Raw genomic sequence first — 20,519 nt, 5'->3', positions numbered from 1 at the left:
AAAATCATCAAAAAAATCGTAGAGTTTGGACTTTGTTTTGTACTGATTTCCTAGTAAAACAAAAGCAAGCAAAAAACACCAACTCTCACTAGACACTAGGTTAATAGGTTAGTTCCCAAAAATAGTATGAAATAGCGTATTAGTGCATATAAAAAATCCAAGATTGATAATATAATAGCATGGAACAATCAAAAATTATTGATGCGTTGGAGACGTATTAGCATCTCCAGGCTTAATTCCTACTCGTCCTTGAGTGGCTAAATAATAAAAATAGTATCTTTGATGCGACTTGCTACCCAACATGTAATCTATTTTAGGTACGATCTTTTAGTAATGATGAATTAATTGATATCAACATAATAAAATCCATGAACATAAGAAGCATAATCATTCATATCCAAAATATATGATCCTTAAGAATGTTATTCCCTACTCATTTTATCATATTAGCATGGCATGAATCCATCTTCACTGCATATGTATAAATCATGAGCCCCTCGGTGTCAAGTCATGCAATTGAATCACATTTCTAACACGCTTTAGAATTTTCAACTCACTCAATACATGAGTGTGAACCATGGATATAGCATATGGGTGAAATAGAGTATGGTGGTAGAGATCAAAAGGAGTCAAAGTGGAAAGGAAGTCCCGCGTCAACTAGGCAGACTAATGGGCTATGGATATGCCCATCAATCGATTTCAATGGGAGGATTAGGGATGACATGAAACAAATGCACTAGAGCTATAAGTGTATAAAAGCTCAACGAAAGCTAAGTGGGTGTGAATGCATCTTTCTTGCCCATGAAGACCTCACGCATTTGAGCAAGCCCGTCATCGTAATATACAAGCCAACTTCTAAAACGACAAATTCCAACTAGCACATGAAAATGAAAACTCAGGAGACTCTCTATATGAAGTACATGGTGGTCCCTCTAAGCACAAGTGTGTAAAAAGAGATAGTAACAATGCCCTTCTATATTTTCTCTCATTTATTTCTCCTTTTTATATCTTTTCTTTCTTTCTTCTTTCTTTTCTCATTTTTTATTCTTTTCCTTTTTTCGTTCGGAGTCTCATCCCGACTTGTGAGGGGGGGGTTTAGTCTCCATCATCCTTTCCTCACTGGGACAGTGCTCTAATAATGATGATCATCACACTTTTATTTACTTATAACTTGATATGAAATATATACAAAATGACTCTATATGGATGCCCCTAGGAGTGTACTAGGATGTGCAATGATCTAGTGTAACATGTAGGTAATGATGAATGGTCGCTTTGCCACAAATACTATGTCAGCTACATGACCATGCAAAGCAATATGATGATGAACACACAAGTCATGTGTCGAAATAGTGAAAGTTCCATGGCAATATATCTCGGAATGGCTATGGAAATGCCATGATAGGCAGGTATGGTGGCTGTTTTGAGGAATATATAGAGTGTCTTATGTTTTATAGAGCTTATGATATCATGGGGTTAGGATGCACCGTCGAAGGTGCACCGACTCTCGAGGAGAGAATGGGAAATGCACATTACTGAGGAGGCTAGCAAAATATGAAGATGTGAGAGTTCGTATATCCATGGATTCACATTAGTCATAAATAACTCACATACTTATTGTAAAGCCTTATTATCTCTCCCGAAGCAAAGTACTATTGCATGCTCATAGGGAGGAGGTTGATAGGAATTAACCATCGCGTGCCCCTCACTCGGACAGCACGATAGGATTTCATCAAGTATAAGAACGCTCACACATCATCACCATGTCATAACCAATATTTACATGAGTAACAAATAACAAGCTTTAATACCGATATTTCTACTAACAAATGATCATGTACTCATGCCCTTCCATATACTACTCAATATAATTAACCCACAGTTCTCTTATATGGTGAGCTACATGAAAGTTTTTATTACGCCCCCCTTGAATACTTATCATTTTTGGACTAATCTTATAACACATGGATATTACATTACTATTTATTAGACTCCCAAAAACATTTAAGTTAAGCATGATAGTACAATTATTTATCTAAATCTGAACACCATCGTGCTCTAAAAGATATAAGTGAAGCACTAGAGAAACTGCCTAGCTCAAAAGATATAAGTGCAATATAGAGTATTCTAACAAATTATGATGAACATGTGTCTCTCTCAAATATGTGTGTCCATCAAACAATAATTGTGGCAAACTAAAATAAAAGCAAACTATAATACACGACACTCCAAGCAAAACTTGTATCATGTGATGAATAGAAATAGAGCTCCAAGTGACATACCGATAGAATGGAGATGAAAGAGGGGATGCCTTGCGAGGCATCCCCAAGCTTAGACGCTTGGTTCTTCCTTGAATATTACCTTGGGGTGCCTTGGGTATTTTGAAGCTTAGGGTCTTGTTGCTCCTTAGTCCTTCATCCATTGTTGTCCCAGCCAAAACTTGAAAACTTCATCACACAAAACTCAAAAGAAACCTCGTGAGATCTGTTAATATAATAGGAAAATCATAAACTTTAAGTAAATTTTAAATCGATTCATATCTAATTATGGCATAAGGTATTGTATTCTCACTTCTTCATGGATTATATCCCCGGATACAATCCATAGCATCATCAAAACAAGCAAACTATGCAAGCAAAAAACATAATCTAACTAAAGCAGAATAGTGTGTAATGATCAGCACTAAAACCATACTTGTGTAACTCCAGAAATTCTAAAAAATGGAAAACCTGGGAAATTTTTATAGAAATACTTTGTAAAAATTCAAATAAAAAATATGTTTCACTAAATTCATAAAAGAATACTGGACATAAAAGTTTCTTTTTTTGCACAGGATCAATTCTATCATATCCAAATCATCCCAAAGGATTTACTTGGTACAAACACAAATTAAACGTAAAAACACAATAATTACATATCAGTAATCATTTAAACATACTAAAACAAAAAAATTAAGATAACTATTGGGTTGCCTCCCAACAAGTGCTATCGTTTTACGCCCTTAGCTAGGCATAATGCATAGTATCAAGTATTGTCATCCTTCTTCCTCATCTCCATTACTTGCTTATTCAAAATATCACCATGGGCACTTATAATTAAATCCATTTTTCAGCAAGATATTTTCTACTAGAGGAACTCAAATAATGGAAGGGACTATCCTTTGTAACTTATATGCCTTCCAATTTCAATTTAGAAGCAAAATTGTTCTCAAGCGACTTTTCATAAGTGATTGTAAATTCATCTTCTATAAGAGCTCGAACCTTATCACAACAGTCTTCATCAAACCTACCTTTATTATTTCTTATGATCCAATAATAATGACTATTTGTGCTATTGAATATTTGTTGCATTGAATGTAGGTGTGGTAAATCTTTCTTAGCATTCTTCCCGAAAGCATGAGGACCCCTAGACATGTATATTCTCACGAGAACTCCATCATAAAGAATCTCATCTATCATTGGACATTCATAATTCAGACCATAATGATCAAAGATTTTCCTAGCTTCTCGAACTATATGATCAAATTCATTCATGAGGGCAATGATACCAAACTTCATAACTCTAGGATCATTTATAACAGGGAACTCATAAAACAACCTTTTCAAAGTGGGGTGAGTATGCACAAAACATCTTTCCAATTTAAGGATAACAAGTGAAATAGCTTGAGCATAATTATTGGTTCTTTTAATGAAAGGCTCATCATTATTAACTAAGGCTCCTGTACAAGTAAAGAATTCTTGAATAACACTTTTTCTGATAACATTCGCACTTCCCATTACAAAAGTTCTAGTGTCCAAGTTCATGGGGGATACATTTTCATTGGGCTTTGGGCCGTCGCTATCCTCCTTAGTTATCACAAAATCACACATGATAGTAACTTCAAGAAAAAATAGTAAACTAGAAAAAAGCAAGTATTTTTGTGTTTTTGATATTTTTAAGCAATCAAATATGAAATCAAATAAAAATTAGAACAAGTGAACGACAATTTGTGTGAAGGAACCTCATTAGAATTTGATGATGTCACCCATCAACGGCGCCAAAAATTCTTTCTGCTACTTCTAAAACCACGTTGGATTTTTCCCTGAAGAGGAGGGGAGATGAATTACAATAGACATAAGTAATTCCCTGAGTGAGAACCAAGGTTATCAAACCAACAGGAGAGTCACACAAACTCACTTTTTGCAGCACCTACACACACATAACCAAATACTTGCACCCAACGCATGCAAGAGGGTTGTCAAGCCCCTTGAACTCATTACTTGCAAGGATTAAATATTGATAGATAGATAATATAAATATAAAAGTAAATAAAAATTAAATAAATTACATCAAGGTAAATTGACTTTTAGTAAATATGTTTAAGTAGACTTGGGGTCATTGTTTTTTCTAGAGGCTTCTCTGTTGAACATAGCATACGATAGGTAAATAAATTACCGTTGGGTAATTGACAAAATAGTGCATATTTATGACATGTTATTCACACCAATGATCATGTATATAGGCATCACGTCCATAAATAAGTATACTGACTCCTGCCTACATCTTCTACTGTTGCTCCTCTCATCGATCGCTATCCAACATGCATCTAGAGTATTAAGTATAAAACAGAGTAATGCTTGGATCAAGGTGACATGACATAGACAAAGTAAGACAAGCATTATATTGAGACCCCGTCGGTTTCTCCTTAATGGGAACAATATAAATACGTGTTATGTCCCTTTCTATCACTGGGATTGAGCATGGCAAGATTGAACACATTACAACGCACCACTCCCATTAAGATAAATCAATGTAGTTGGCCAAACCAAACCGATAGATCAGAGAGAAATATGAAGCTATAACAATCATGCATAGAAGAATTTAGAGAAGACTCGATTAATATTCATGAATAATCTGATCATAAACCCACAAATCATCAGATCCCAACAAATACACCGCAAAAGAGGATTACATCGGATAGATCACCGCGGGAATCGCGGTGAATGATGTATTGAAGATCGAAGAGAGATAAGAAACCATCTAGGTACTAGCTATGGACCCGTAGGTGTGTGGTGGACTACTCACACATCAGCATGGAGGCAACAAGGTTGATGTAGACGGCCTCCATGATTGATTCTTCCTCTGAAAGGGCACCAGAAAAGGAGTACAGATGGGATAACGACGGAACAGAGACTTGCGGCAACGGAATAAGTGTTTTGGGTGGCTCTCCGTTTTATTCCTGTTTTAGAGAATTTATAGAGCTGGAATTAGGTTAGACGGATCTCAAAGGATTGAGATGGACCTAGAGGAGGGGTGGATAGGTATAATTACAAATTTGAATAGTTACTTAGCAATTTGAGGCAATAATGTGAAATATGAAAGTGAGCCTAACAATTGCAAAGGTGATAACTAGACGGGTATGGTGAGCTAGTTAAGCAACTAAATAGATAAACAATCACAATGTAAATTATGTGAACATGAGGAGACAAGTAACCACAACTAGGGAGCTAGGGTTAGGGATAACCGCAACTATGAGAGACGAGGATGTATGCGGATGTTCACTTCCTTGGAGGGAAGCTATGTCACCGTTTAGCGAGGTGGATGTTACCACGAAGGCACACCAACGCCATGAAGGATCATCATATTCTCTCCTTAATACAACACCACAAAGTCGTTTGTAAACCACTAGTGGTACACCTTGGGGTGGTCCCCAAACCCTCACAAAATTTTCGAAGGTAATCACAATAATTTGATTCCTCTCCGAAGAACTCCTACCGCCTAGGAGTCTCCAACCTCTAAGAGTAACAAGATCAACGGAAATGCTCAAAGCTTGCTCAAATCACGAATTCCTTTTGTTGAGAGGAGGAGAGAGAGATGATCTATCCTTTGATTGGAGCAGCACTCAAGAATCCTCACAAATACACCCGGGATAGATCTTCACAAAGTAGGCAATCTCCTTCCCCTTACAAACTTCTTGATTCAACTCCACACGAAGTCGGGGGCTCCCAAGATACACCTAACCAATCTAGGAGGACCAATCTCCAAAAGGTCATAGATGTGGTATGTATCATGAATTCCTTGCTCTTGTGCCTCAAAAGATAGTCTCCTCAACACTCAATCACTCTCTCACGGATTTTCTTTGGTAGAAAAGATTGATTGGGTGGAAAGCAAGTTGGGGAGGCTAGAAATCAAGATCCATATGATTGGAGTGGAATATCTTGATCTCAACACATGAGTAGGTGGTTCTGTCTCAGAAAATAGATGGGGAAAGTGTTGGCTTCTACTAAGTGCTTCCTCTTTGAATGAGAGGCGGGTGGAGGGGTATATATAGGCATCTCCAAAAATGCAATTGTTACAACATTATTAACTTCCTCGATGATACCGAAGGAAAATCTCGGTTGCTCCGACTAGTGCAAAATGTGGCTACTTTTGGTATTTTGGTGAGACCGATATATAAATTTCGGTGGGTTCGATTTGGCTAGCCTGGGTGATACGTATCCAACGTATCTATAATTTATGAAGTATTCATGCCATGTTTACAATAATTATATATGACTTTGGTATGATTTTATTAGAACTAACCCGGACTAGCACTGTTTTCAGCACAATTACCATTGTGTCGTTTTTTTGTGCACAAATAGAAGTTCTCGGAATGGGCTGAAAATTTACGGTGATCTGTTATGCACCAAAAGAGACCCGTGAAGCACCGGAGCTGGGGTAGGAAGTGACCGAGGAGGCCACAAGCCAGGAGGGCGGGCCCTACCCCCTGGGAGGGTGCTCCTAGCTTGTGGACTCCTGGAGCACCCCCTTGACGTGAGACCGATGCCAAAAATTCCTATAAATACCAAAAACCCGAGTAAGAAACCTAGACGGGGAGTTCTGCCGCTGCAAGCCTCCAGAGCCACAAAAAAACAATCGGGAGCCCGTTCCAGCACCCTGTCAGAGGGGGAAACCATCACCCGAGGCCATTTTCATCATCCCGACGGTGTCCATGATGAGGAGGGAGTAGTTCACCCTCCGGGCTAAGGGTAAGTACCAGTAGCTATGTGTTTGATCTCTCTCTCTCTCTCTCGTGTTCTTGAGATGGCATGATCTTGATGTATCGCAAGCTTTATTAATATAGACGAATCATATGGAGTCTTCCCCCAATCTATCTTCTTGTGATGAATTGAGTTTTCCCTTTGAAGTTTTCTTATCGGATTGAGTCTTTAAGGATTTGAGAACACTTGATGTATGTCTTGCGATGGGATATCCGTGGTGACAATGGGGTGTTCTATTGATCCACTTGATGTATGTTTTGGTGGTAAACTTGCGGGTTCCGTGAACTTGGAAATCTATGCATAGGGGTTGGCACATGTTGTCGTCTTGACTCTCCGACAGAAAATTTGGGGCACTCATTGAAATTCTTTGTGTTGGATTGAACATGAAGAATCTGAAATTGTGTGATGCATATCGTATAATCAAGCCCATGGGTACTTGTGGTGACATTGGAGTATCTAGGTGACATTAGGGTTTTGGTTGATGTGTATCTTAAGGTGTTATTTTAGTACGAACTCTAGGGTTGTTCGTGACACTTATAGGGATAGCTCATAAGATTTATTGGAAAAGATAACTTTGAGGTGGTTTTGTACCCTACAATAATTTCTTCATTTGTTCTCCACTATTTGTGACTTTGGGTTGAACTCTTTGTCGTGTGTCAGGGATTTATATATGATTCAACTATGTTAGTATTGTTGAGAGAACTTGCACTAGTAAAAATATGAACCCTAGACCTTGTTTCCAAGCATTTATACAACGTTTTGCTCGTTGTTTACTATTTGTTACCTTGCTGTTTTTATATTTTCAGATTACAAAAACCTATATCTACCATCCATATTACACTTGTATCACCATCTCTTCGCCGAACTAGTGCGCCTATACAATTTACCATTGTATTGGGTGTGTTGGGGACACAAGAGACTCTTTGTTATTTGATTGCAGGGTTGCTTGAGAGAAACCATCTTCATCCTATGCCTCCCATGGATTGATAAACCTTAGGTCATCCACTTGAGGGAAACTTGCTATTGTCCTAGAAAACTCTGCGCTTGGAGGCCCAACACGAGTCCACAAGAAGAAGGTTGTGTAGTAGACATCAAGCTCTTTTCTGGCACCGTTGCCGGGGAGGTGAGTGCTTGAAGGTATATCATTAGATATTTCAATTAAATCTTTTAGTTTCTTAACTTTCACTAGTTTGGTTTTATAAAATAAAACTAGAAAAAAATTGGAATTGAGATTGCCTCATATGCTTCATCTTTTCAATGTCTTTCATGAAAATGATGGAAGGGAAAATTATGCTCAACTGTTAGAAGAAGAAGTTATTAAAATATTTGGCACTAAATCTTTGAGTGATGAGCATGATAGCAATATTGTTAGTATGAATTCTCTGAATATTCATGATGCTAATGGTATGCAAAGGCACAAGCTTGGGGATGCTATGCTTGGTGAATATGATATTTTTAGTTCCCCAAGTTTTGATGAGCAAAACTATTATGATGATAGCATGCCTCCTATCTATGATGATTATTGTGATGACATGTATGTTATAAAGAGTGATAGTAACCATGAAACTTGTCATAATGATTTTAATATTGAATGTGATTATGTCAATCAAGTGTCTCATGATAGTTATTTTGTTGAGTTTGCTCACACTACTTTGAATGAGAAGAATTTTGCATGTGTGGAGAGTGACAAATTTTCTATGCTTGTGGATCATGAAGATAATGCTTTATGTGATAGTTATGTTGTGAAATTCCTTCATGATGCTACTGAAAATTATTGTGAGGGAGGGACATATGCTTGTAGGAATTGCAATAATATCAAGTTTCCTCTCTATGTGTTCAAAGTTTTGAAGATATGCTTGTTTTGCCTTCCTATGCTAGTTGATTCTTGCTCCCATAAATTGTTTGTTTAAAAAATCCCTATGCATAGGAAGTGGGTTAGACTTAAATGTGCTTGTCATGAGATTCATGATGCTCTTTTTTATGCTATACTTATTATTCCTATGCGAGCATCATTGAAATCATCATGCCTAGCTAAAAGGCTTTAAAGAAAAACGCTTGTTGGGAGACAACCAAACATTTTTACTTTCTGTTTTTTGGTGTTCACATGATTAAGCTACTGTAGTAATCATGTTTTATGCCTTTTATTTCAATAAAGCGCCAAGTAAACCTTTGGGATAGTGTGAATGATAGTTGACTTGATTTTGTGCAAAAACAGAAACTTTTGCTCTCAGTCCAGGATTTTTGTAAATTCACTAAAACGTGATTTTGATCTGAATTTTTTACACATGATTTATATACAAATTGCCTAGATTTTCATAATTTTCAGAATTTTTAGAAACAAGGAAGTATGGTTATACTACAGATCTTCACAAATTGTTATGTTGTTGACAAGTTCTGTTTTGCATGCATAGTTTGTTTGTTTTGGTGTTTTCATAGATTATATTTAGCGGTATATAAATTATGGTAATGATAAAATACAATAGGTATCATGTGTGAACAATTATGAATCTTGTCTTCACAGTACCTAAGTGAATTATCTTTATTTATTATACTAACCCATCTCGTAAAGTTCCGTTAAGTTTTGTGTGGTTGAAGTTTTCAAGTTTTGGACACCGATATGAGGAGAATAAGGAGTGAAAAGAACCTAGGAATACTCAAGCGCCTAAGCTTGGGATGCCCCGAAAGACATCCCCTCTTTCGTCTTCAACATTATCCGTATATCTTACTTGGAGCTATATTTTTATTCGTCATATGATATGAGTTTTGCTTGGAGCATCATTTTATTTTATTGTTCTCTGTTAGGTGTTATTTATAAAAGAAAAATCAATAAAAAATTCCAAGAATTGCATTAGGATGCTTGCATTGCATTTTTTATGCATGCTGTGTAAAAAACATAAACTTTTTCCGAATTTTCATATTTTACTGGAACGTGGAAAGTTTCTGAAATTTTTACACAACATTTTCATATAAATGTTATAGCATGTCATAAATTTTCAAATAATTTGAGTTACAGAAGTACACTGTTTTCAAAAATTGCTACAAGTTGTTCTGTTTGAACACATTGTTGTCATAGTTTTGTTATCTACTTATCCTATAGTTTCCATAGCCTATATTGGTAGACATAAATTATGGAAATGATAGTATACAGTACCTAATGTTTGAAAATTGTTGTGAAACTTGTCTTTGTAGTACATAAAGAGTTAATTTATTATTATGTGTACTAACCTATCTCACGAGTTTTTTTTCGAGTTTTGTGTGGATGAAGTTTTTGAGAATAGGTGAAACCATGATATGAGAGGATTGAACGAGATTCAAAAGTTCAAGCTTGGGGATGCCCAAGGCACCCCAAGTAAATATTTCAAGAAGTCTCAAGCATCTAAGCGCTTGGGGATGCTACGCATCCCACCTCTCTTCACCCCCGGGCGCACGCTCCACACCCGTCTTCGAGCACATCGAAGGCGGCAACGAGCAGCCGCTGGAGTACCCGGTGTCGTCGCTCTCACGCCGGAGCGGGAGCTCGTTGCTGCTCAAGCGAATGGCGGGGTCCTTCTCCTCATCCTCCTCCCGCTCCTCCGGCACGACGCCGCCACTCGCCACCGTGAAGGCCGATCCCTAGGAGACGTCGGGGCATCGTCACAGCCGTGGCAGCAACCTCGTTATAAACGAGGGCCGCCACCAACCTTCGCCTCCGTGCGGCCAAGCGCCACCTTCGCTTGGTCAGGCCAAAGAAGGAGGAGCCGGCGACGTCGCCGGTGATCGTCAAGCAGGAGCACGCCAAGATGGTCGTCGACCTAGACACCGGCCTGAAGTGCTCACATGACAACTACGTTCGGGAGGAGATGGAGCGACAGCGCCGCACTCTGAAGGAGATCACTGCACGGCGTCACGGTTCGCCCCCCTCCGCAGCAGCGATCCAGGTCAAGGCTGCAGCAAGGATGGTGATGGTGACGGCGACATGTACACCGCCTTCTACCAGCGACGACGGTGACGTGGTTTTTTATGTTTTTATGTATTTTTTAAGTTTGTACAAATTTAAATGAAATTGCCTAAATTTCGTTCAAAATCAAGTTAATTTTCTAAATTTGGTCCGAATTCAATTTGAAAAACGGCATCTGGGAACCCGAGCCCCCACATACCGATTTTAGCACCGGTTCGTCCCCAAGCGGCCCTATTTCAAGGCCTTCGGGGAAACGAACGGCTGGAGATGCTTTAATAACACAAAGCAATCCAACTATATGGACTTCATCCATAGCTACTCCCTCTGTTCCTAAATATAAGTCTTTCTAGAGGTTTCATTAATAAATTACATACTTTAAAGTATTGATTCACTCATTTTGCTTCGTATGTAGACCCCTAATAAAATCTCTTAAGAGACTTATATTTAGAAACGGAGGGAGTAGATGGTACTGCCAAAACGTCTTATATTTAGGAACTGGGGGTGTAATTGCCTTCATGTATGGTTCACCAAACAACCCAAGCTCGTACGTCTAAACCAATGCGGTAAATTGAGCCTGAATATTATGGTATGAGATATGGTTGAGCCCAAGCTCAAAACACTATTATTAGATCTCCGGGTAGCAGGAATATGTATCTAATAAGGTAATATTTCATCCCTAGAAGGCTTAAGCATCATCTTCCAGCTGCGAAATGATGCTTACAAACACTTGAAAGCCTTGGGCCATATCTGAAAACAGACAATACTCGTTCTTCGCGTGGTACGTCTTCAGTAAACCTGCAGCGAATTGGTAGCACTGTATGAGCAGTTATACTAAAGAGATAGCTATCTCACGTGGGCTGAGATAACCGAACGATAAATTAGGACACCCAATGCAAATCTAGGAGCATGAACGGTATAATAGTATTTGACTGATAACAAGGCCTGGGCATTCGGTATAAACCGAAATTTCAGTTTCTACCATTCGGTTAACAAAGATGAAAACCAAAAAAAACATCCTAAAATAGAAAACCGAAAATTCGATTAACCGAGGTTTTCGGTTTGGTAATCGGTTTATACCGTATTTGCCAAATGAGCCAACGAATTAGCTGTGTGGCTAGCTTCCTTTGCACCTGCGCTTTATATAGACTCCTATCCACCTCCTTGTGCGTGGCTGGCCGAGGTGGGACTAAACCACCAGCCGGCAGCACCTCGTACGCACTGAATTAACTACGTTGGGCACACACAGGAATTGCTAGCCACAACCGCTAGCCAGCTTGGGCCTTGCATGCAGATTGTCGTTTGTCAGCTTGGCCCATGTATTTTGTTTTGTCGCGACTCATGAACGCGACTCATGAACGCACACGCTGGAGACTACCTAGCACGGGAGCAACTCGTTTGGATGTAGGGTGGGCACAAAAACCGATGAACTGAATACCGAACCGAGACCGAAACAAAAAAAAACGAAATTTCGGTTTTTAATGTTAATACAGAAAATTTCGGTTAGTATCTGTGCAAACCAAACATAATTTATTCGGTTCGGTATAGGCACGGTAACCGAACAGGAAAACCGAATATAGACGTGTGAACGTACATCCAACAACGAGTTGTTCCCGTGCTAGGTAGTCTCGAGCGTGTGCTTTCATGAGTCGTGACAAAACAAAATACATGGGCCAAGCCGACAAATGACAATCTGCATGCAAGGCCCAAGCTGGCTAGCGGTTGTGGCTAGCAATTCTTGTGTGTGCCCAAGGTAGTTTAATTCAGTGCGTACGAGGCGCTGCCGGCTGGTGGTTTAGCCCCACCTCGGCCAGCCACGCACAAGGAGGTGGATAGCTAGTCTATATAAAGCGCAGGTGCAAAGGAAGCTAGCCACACAGCTAATTCGTTGCCTCATTTGGGAAATACGATATAAACCGATTACCAAACCAAAAACCTCGGTTAACCGAATTTTCGGTTTTCTATTTTAGGATGTCTTTTTCGGTTTTCATCTTTGTTAACCGAATTTTAAAAATAACCGAATGGTAGAAACCGAAATTTCGGTTTATACCGAATGCCCAGGCCTAGTTGGACGTACGTTCACACGTCTATATTCGGTTTTCCTGTTCGGTTACCGTCCTATATCGAACCAAACGAATTATGTTCGGTTTGCACAGATACTAACCGAAATTTTCTGTATTAATATTCAAAACCGAAAAACCGAAATTTTGGTTTTTTTGGTTTCAGTATTCGGTTCATCGGTTTTTATGCCCATCCCTAGATAACATGGCCAACAGAAGTCCAAGAACCTCAATTTAGTGCTCAAGTGCTTACCATATCCAGCTGTTTGAACATCAAATCCTTCATCCTGTAAAAGTGTCATCATGAATTTGCTTTAGCACACAAATATTGCGTAAAAAAGACAAGGGTGTACATTAGTTTCTCTCAAACCTGTAATTCCCGAATCAGAGGCAAACTCCCGGTGATGGAATATGGCTCTACGTATCCAACTATTTCCTCAGTTGCTTTGCACAATGCTTGAAAGCCCCGAGACTCGAGATTACAGGCCACCCCATTCATCACATCTCCATCAAAAGTGATTTCAAGCCTAGCACATTCAAACAGTAAACAATGAAAACTATGCCCTCCATCATGAAGATTACTGGTAGAAGTCAGTAAAGAAAGATTAATTCACCTTCCTCGCAGATTTTCATCCGGAAGAACATATTTCGAAACTGGACCACGAGTAGGCAGCTTTGTTTCAACTCCAGCATTTATATCATCTACATACTCTTTTAACTTCTGAACTACAATACTCGTGCTGCATGATAATAGCAGTAGCAACTATGAATTTAACACGTCATTTAATAGCCATAGAAGCCCAGCCAAGAGACCGAGTAATACATACTCCCTCCGTCCGGAATTACTTGTCACACAAATGAATAAAAGCCATTCTTATGACAAGTATTTCCGGACGGAGGGAGTATTGTACACATAAGAGATGGACTTACCTATAGAAAGGAGTCAACCTGCAACATCAAAAAAACCATATGGTCAGGAAACACTCAAAAACCCATGGTGTCTCAATAATAAAAACAAATAGACAACCTTACTACAGTAGCAAAAATAAAATAAAAAGGTGAACATGGATTATTTTTTTACTGGAGTCTTACGAACATAGAGATATGCGACCAGTGCTAGTCCATCATATTTTATCTCCTTCTTTACTCCTATGTAAACACTCTACTGACCATAAAGGATTCCACATTCAATTTCAGTAAGTGTTCAAACAAAAACATTCAATTTCAGTAGGTCCCCATGCCTCCAGCCCTAGTAAGTACTCCCTCCGTAAAGCAATATAAGAGCTTAGTGATTCAAACGCTCTTATATTTCTTTACGGAGGGAATATATATCAAACAAGACCATAAAAAAGCATGTATCAAACTAAAATTTAATCAGGTCATTTCATCTCAAGTGCAATTAAAGAGAATCTAAGGACCTCAGGGCAAGAGTTGAACCTTATATCCCCTGAAATCGTACATTCACCAGGAATTTGGTTCAGACCCCCACCAGGATCTGCAAAGCATCACATGTTTGGAGCACACCCAATGAATTTTCCTTTGTTCACATATTATAAATACACTAACTCTAAAACGTATTTAAAATAAAGGTACAAGGGGACTTACAACTCCACTTTGTTGGCTTCATTGTAGATGGACTAGCAAACTTGTAGAGCTTCTCTTTCTCGTGTGCAGGGAAGTCATTGTAAAACCGAGTTTGGATTTCTTTAAGTGCATCCATATTTAACTCCATCGAATTTATGGCCTTTGGCAAAAAAGAAAAGAAAAAACAGATGCATGGTCTTCAAAACTAAAACACGTTTGTACTTTGTCACCAACAGCAAAAAAGGTGAAAATGCTATATTTGGACTTTTTTGCTGTGTGAACTACTTGAATACCTCTTTCCATAACATTACAAAGACATGTCAAATAAACATGTGCAGAAAACAATAACAGCAGAGTTAATTACGCAATAAGTTCTACTCCCTCTGTCCCAAAATTCTTGTCTTAGCTTTTTCTAGAAATGGATGTATCTAAATACTAAAACTTGACTAGATACATTCATATCTAAACAAATCTACGACAAGAATTTTAGGACGGAGGGAGTACCAGTCATGCATCAACGATCACTTGCTTTATACTTTGTGTGTTACTTTGTTTTTGGTCCCATTATTCATAGCTACGTTGGTACTTTGGTACCAATCGCAAGGATGCTAACTTAGGCCCTGTTTGTTTCATAAGTCCTAGGACTTTTTTAAGTCCCAACTTATAAGTCATAAGTCCCTACCTGTTTGTTTACAGGGACTTATAAGTCCCGAGTCCCTGCCTGTTTGTTTACAGGGACTTATAAGTCCATGTTGCAGAAAACAGGACGGCGGGGGGACGAACCGGGTGGCGGCGGCCGGGTGGCGACGGGGCGGCGGCCGGGTGGCGACGGGGCGGCGGCCGGGTGGCGACGGGGCGGGGCGGCGACGGGGCGGCGACCGGGCGGCGACGGGGCGGGGCGGCGACGGGGCGGCCCGGGCGGCGACGGGGCGGGCGGGGACGGGGCGGCGGCCGGGTGGCGACGGGGCGGCGGCCGGGCGGCGACGGGGCGGCGGCCACGGGGCGGCGGCCGGGCGGCGACGGGGCGGGGCGGCGACGGGGCGGCGGCCGGGTGGCGACGGGGCGGGGCGGCGACGGGGCGGGGGCGGCGACCGGGCGGCGACGGGGCGGGGCGGCGACTGGGCGGCGACGGGGCGGCCCGAGCGGCGACGGGGCGGGCGGGGACGGGGCGGGCGGCCGACGGCGATTGGGGCGGTGCGAGCGACGAGGGGCAGGGCGGCGGCCACTGGATCGACTTCCGCGGGCCTAACCAGCAATAAGTCCCAATAAGCTCCTACTAGAGAGTCTTATTTGATAAGTCCCAAATAACCATAATAAGTCCCAATAAGTCCCTTGTGTTTGGTTTAGGTGGGACTTATAGGGACTTTTTTAAGTCCCAAAACCAATAAGTCCCTCGAAACAAACACCCTCTTATTCTAGAAACTATACTATTTAACAGATCACATCTATAGAATATTTACTACTCCCTCCGCTTCACTATAATTATCCTCATGTAAGGAGTGTCTAAAAATATGTCCACTGAAGGAATCAAGAGGTAATGCAATATTTTCACCCTATTACTTTAAAGGTTATATGGTTGTATGATGTCATTTATTAAGTATGGTCATTTTTCATCAACTATCTTAGATTTTGTGTGTACAGTTATATTACTGAACATTGTTCTAGTGAGTCCAAATGAGTACCTTATGTGCGAGGCCACTGTGAAACAGCTTCCCTGTTGCCTTCAGATGCCAAGGGATCATCCCACCGGTACCAATGCATGGCTGCTTATCCGCAGTATCTATCCAAAACCTTAACAATACCACACATATAACCAACTAAATCAGCAAACAATCCTCACGAATGACACATTAGTTGGACAGTTCAATACTCACAAGGGTCCAGTCTTGAGCTTATCCAGCAACCCATCCTTGACAAGGCCATCAACACCAATGCCAGTGACCGATGAATTCTCTTCATTGGCAATGAACACCGCAATGACAGAATGCTTCAATGGTGGTTTCACCTCACCAAGCCGCCGCATGAGCTGAGTCACTAGCGCCACATGACCAAGGCAGTCCGTCGTCCCGCGGCCCCTAAGCTTTTCCTTGTCATCACCTTCGAAGGTTAGTGAGAAGGGATCGAAGTCCTGCAGGGGTAGAAGATTCCAGTCCACTAATTAGTGATTATAAGTTTATAACCAACAAGAACAACAGAAATTTAACGAACAAACCAAGAGTAAATTTGAGGTACAACTTGTTAGTAACCACTAATCAATTAATGATGCGACAGACATAGAATGAGCGAAATCAAACAGCGCCAATGAGGAAATGTGAAACTTTAACAGTAGATACAGCAATGAACCACCAAAGTACTAACTTGTATCAAAACATTCCAGCACTACACCGGAAAATGCATCTATTCCAAGGTAGAACACTCTACTAACGATTCAGGGAAGGGTGCAATTTTGGCGACCAGCTAGAGAGACATATAACTAGACAAAACGAGGTGCCAAGAATCCGGGCAGAAACACCCCCAAATTAAGCAAACCCTCGAATCCTTCGTCCAGGAACCCTAAGCCCCGAAATCAGCACTCACACATCAAAGCTAAATCTGCTAGGAACTCACCCATTCGCTAGGGTTGGCCGGAACGACGTCCATGTGCATGCCGACGAAGGAGACGACGCGGCCGGGGACGGTGCCGGGGTACTCGACGATGACGTTGCTCCGGCCGTCGGTGTAGCTCACCTTCCGCACGACGAGCGGGCCGCCATCGGTTTCCGTCGAGACCGGGCGGAGCGCGTCGACCACGTGCTGCGCCACGAGGTCCTCCTGCGGAACGAGGGCCGGCGGGTCGTTCTGCAGGCGCTGGGACTCGCCGATCAGCTTGGCGAGGAGGGCGACGAAGGGGTCGCGGTCCAGGCCTCCGACGGCGTCCTTGAGCGGCGGCGCCGGAGATGCCATCTTAGACGCGGCGGCGGATTTGGGTCAACAGCGAAGGTTGTCCAGTGGAGGTCGAGGAACTCTCTGTGTTTGAGCAACTCTGGATGGATGTATACATATGATGTGCGCATATGATGTGTCCCTGTCGACGACGACGGCGGCACTGAGATGCGTGCCGTAGCCGATGCGGTTCTTTGTTTCTCTTTTCTTTTCATTCAACACCTCATCATTTTATTTCAAAAAAAAATACCTCATCATTTTATTTATCCTAAAAAAACATTATCATTTTTATAAAAAGAGAAATGATATAATTACTCCTTTGAAGAATCATTTTTAAAGAACCAGAAAATTACGCGCAAGATAGTTGGGAAAATTTCCTCTTGCATTTTCGTTGGCGGGGCGCTGTGAACGAATCCTGATGTCACCTACAGACCTTTTAAAACATTGTTAAAGTTAGGGAAACGTTGTTAACACGGCGGCCGAACAAGAATGAAGTGATGCATGCAAACTGGTTTAAAAAACGAATCATAACCATAAAGAAGAAGGCGACAAAAAGGGCTACATGACCACACCAAATCTGGATAGAAAAATTGGGGAAGATCTAAATTCAATAACACCTCGGTGAAGACAAAGCCAAAGTTAATCGAACTTTGTCGGTCGTAGAGAAGCCAACAGACCAACACACGAAGGGTTGTCATTCACTATATCAATATGATGTCTTTGAAGACCATCCGAAAAAGAAAAGACATAACCATATTTGCAACTCTAGAAGAGCAGCAACCGTACGACCCCCTTATATCCTCTACACCACCGACAACGTCGATCATGAGTAAGGAAAACCTTATCCTCAAGTAAACCAGAGTGTCATCGTAGGAAAATTAAACTGTAATAAACTGAACTAAGTAGCGCCGCAACATTAATTGAAGCAAAATGAGTAGAAGAAGAGGACATGTGTCCTCGGTGGCTAGGAACGGTGTAACGGTCTCATATTTTAGATAAGAGTTGCGTTGTCTGCTCTCTCTTTTTAGTTTAAGAAGGGTTATCATATGAGAAGGACATTCAAATGAACTTCTGTGCATTTTTAATGTTCAATCAATGTATGCAAAATGTTTCGCAAGCATAAACTTTTATACCTAAAAAAATCTAGAAGTTATGTACGTGTATATATAGATGTGTTAGCCGCAAAAAAAAGTATATATAGATGTGTTGTATGTGTGTGCAAATTTTCATCAACATACATATTTATACGCAATATATAAAAAATGACAAATATAATAACCGAAACGGGCTTGTATTATTTAACGAATATTTAAACATGCATAGAGAATACCCATATGTATTCGTATAAAACATTCCAAAAAAAGCATTTAAATACCATCTTTGATATATTTTTAAAATATAGGACTCCCGGCACTCCAATGTATATTGCTTAAAAAGCTAGATAGATTGCCTGTCCTTCCGAACATGTGTTTTTTTTTGTGAAGTCTCCTTTTAAAATGATTGCCTGTCCCTAAACTTGGGAATGGTTGTTAGAAAACCGGGTCTAACGGTTCAGTTATTACTTTGGGTTTGATTGGTTTAGGATTTATTGGGCTGAGCTTTTTTTAGTTTGGTTTTGGTTTGGGTATGTGAAGAAACCAGTTTGGGTATAGTTGGTTATGGGTTTAAACAGTTTGGTTATAAACGGTTATAAACTATAGATCCAAACCGGTTTCTAAGCATTGGTTATGTGCAATAACCAACAATAACCGAGAACGAATATCTTTCATGCGCATGCATGTTGTAATGCACTATATAATTATGTATTATGAGGAAATACCACATGAAAATCGGAAGTATTTTGCTTATGCTTTGGCTAAGCAATTTTGTTTTAATACACTTGTTAGTGAGCTATTCAAACGTGGGCATTTTGTTTTCCTTTTGCTGTGTGTTGACTTTATCTCAAGGATTATTTTGTTCTCAAACTGTTGTAGATGCACTTATGCCTTTTCTATCTCATTTGCTTCTTAACTTGTTAATTTGTGCAATTATATGTACGTTAAAGCAAACCCATAGTTATGTATGTTGGAATTATGCCCAAGAGGCAATAATAAATATAGTTATTATTATAATTCATGTATCAAGATAATCGTTTATTATCCATGCTATAATTGTATTGAATGAAGACTTATATACATGTGTGGATACATAGACAAAACACTGTCCCTAGCAAGCCTCTAGTTGGCTAGCCAGTTGATCAAAGATAGTCAGGGTCTTCTGATTATGAACAAGGTGTTGTTGCTTGATAACTGGATCACGTCATTAGGAGAATCACGTGATGGACTAGACCCAAACTAATAGACGTAGCATGTTGATCGTGTCATTTTGTTGCTACTGTTTTCTACGTGTCAAGTATTTGTTCCTATGACCATGAGATCATATAACTCACTGACACCGGAGGAATGCTTTGTGTGTATCAAACGTCGCAACGTAACTCGGTGACTATAAAGATGCTCTACAGGTATCTCCGAAGGTGTTAGTTGAGTTAGTATGGATCGAGACTGGGATTTGTCACTCCGTGTGACGGAGAGGTATCTCGGGGCCCACTCGGTAATACAACATCACACACAAGCCTTGAAAGCAATGTGACTTAGTGTAAGTTGCGGGATCTTGTATTACGGAACGAGTAAAGAGACTTGCCGGTAAACGAGATTGAAATAGGTATGCGGATACTGACGATCGAATCTCGGGCAAGTAACATACCGAAGGACAGAGGGAATGACATACGGGATTATATGAATCCTTGGCACTAAGGTTCAAACGATAAGATCTTCGTAGAATATGTAGGATCCAATATGGGCATCCAGGTCCCGCTATTGGATATTGACCGAGGAGTCACTCGGGTCATGTCTACATAGTTCTCGAACCCGCAGGGTCTGCACACTTAAGGTTCGACGTTGTTTTATGCGTATTTGAGTTATATGGTTGGTTACCGAATGTTGTTCGGAGTCCCGGATGAGA

At 40.5% G+C, this 20,519-nt stretch overlaps 1 protein-coding gene across 1 annotated transcript; it reads right to left on the bottom strand.

Moving 5' to 3' along the window:
• Positions 1 to 11,441: 11,441 nt before the first annotated feature.
• On the bottom strand, positions 11,442 to 17,634 carry LOC123401680 (acetylornithine deacetylase). Its single transcript, XM_045095530.1, has 10 exons — positions 17,205 to 17,634; positions 16,472 to 16,725; positions 16,280 to 16,388; positions 14,619 to 14,757; positions 14,451 to 14,508; positions 13,944 to 13,961; positions 13,628 to 13,753; positions 13,384 to 13,540; positions 13,267 to 13,300; positions 11,442 to 11,751 (listed from the first exon to the last, which is right to left on the bottom strand). The coding sequence occupies exons 1-10, from the start codon at positions 17,538 to 17,540 to the stop codon at positions 11,642 to 11,644; spliced, it is 1,341 nt and encodes a 446-aa protein (XP_044951465.1). The 5' UTR covers positions 17,541 to 17,634; the 3' UTR covers positions 11,442 to 11,641.
• Positions 17,635 to 20,519: the final 2,885 nt, after the last annotated feature.

Source organism: Hordeum vulgare, chromosome 6H (genome assembly GCF_904849725.1).
Source record: "Hordeum vulgare subsp. vulgare chromosome 6H, MorexV3_pseudomolecules_assembly, whole genome shotgun sequence".
Taxonomy (NCBI): domain Eukaryota; kingdom Viridiplantae; phylum Streptophyta; class Magnoliopsida; order Poales; family Poaceae; genus Hordeum; species Hordeum vulgare.
The sequence above is the reverse complement of the archived record's forward strand: the minus strand, read 5'-3'. Positions and strand labels throughout refer to the sequence as shown.

Bases quoted from the DNA above. Each gene is read 5' to 3' on its own strand.
- LOC123401680 (XM_045095530.1), bottom strand. From the start codon at position 17,540: ATGGCATCTCCGGCGCCGCCGCTCAAGGACGCCGTCGGAGGCCTGGAC. The intron at 14,758-16,279 runs GTACTCATTTGG...TTTTTGCCAAAG, and splicing joins ACAGTGGCCTCGCACATAAG to GCCATAAATTCGATGGAGTT. The intron at 14,509-14,618 runs GTAAGTCCCCTT...GATGCTTTGCAG, and splicing joins GAAGCCAACAAAGTGGAGTT to ATCCTGGTGGGGGTCTGAAC.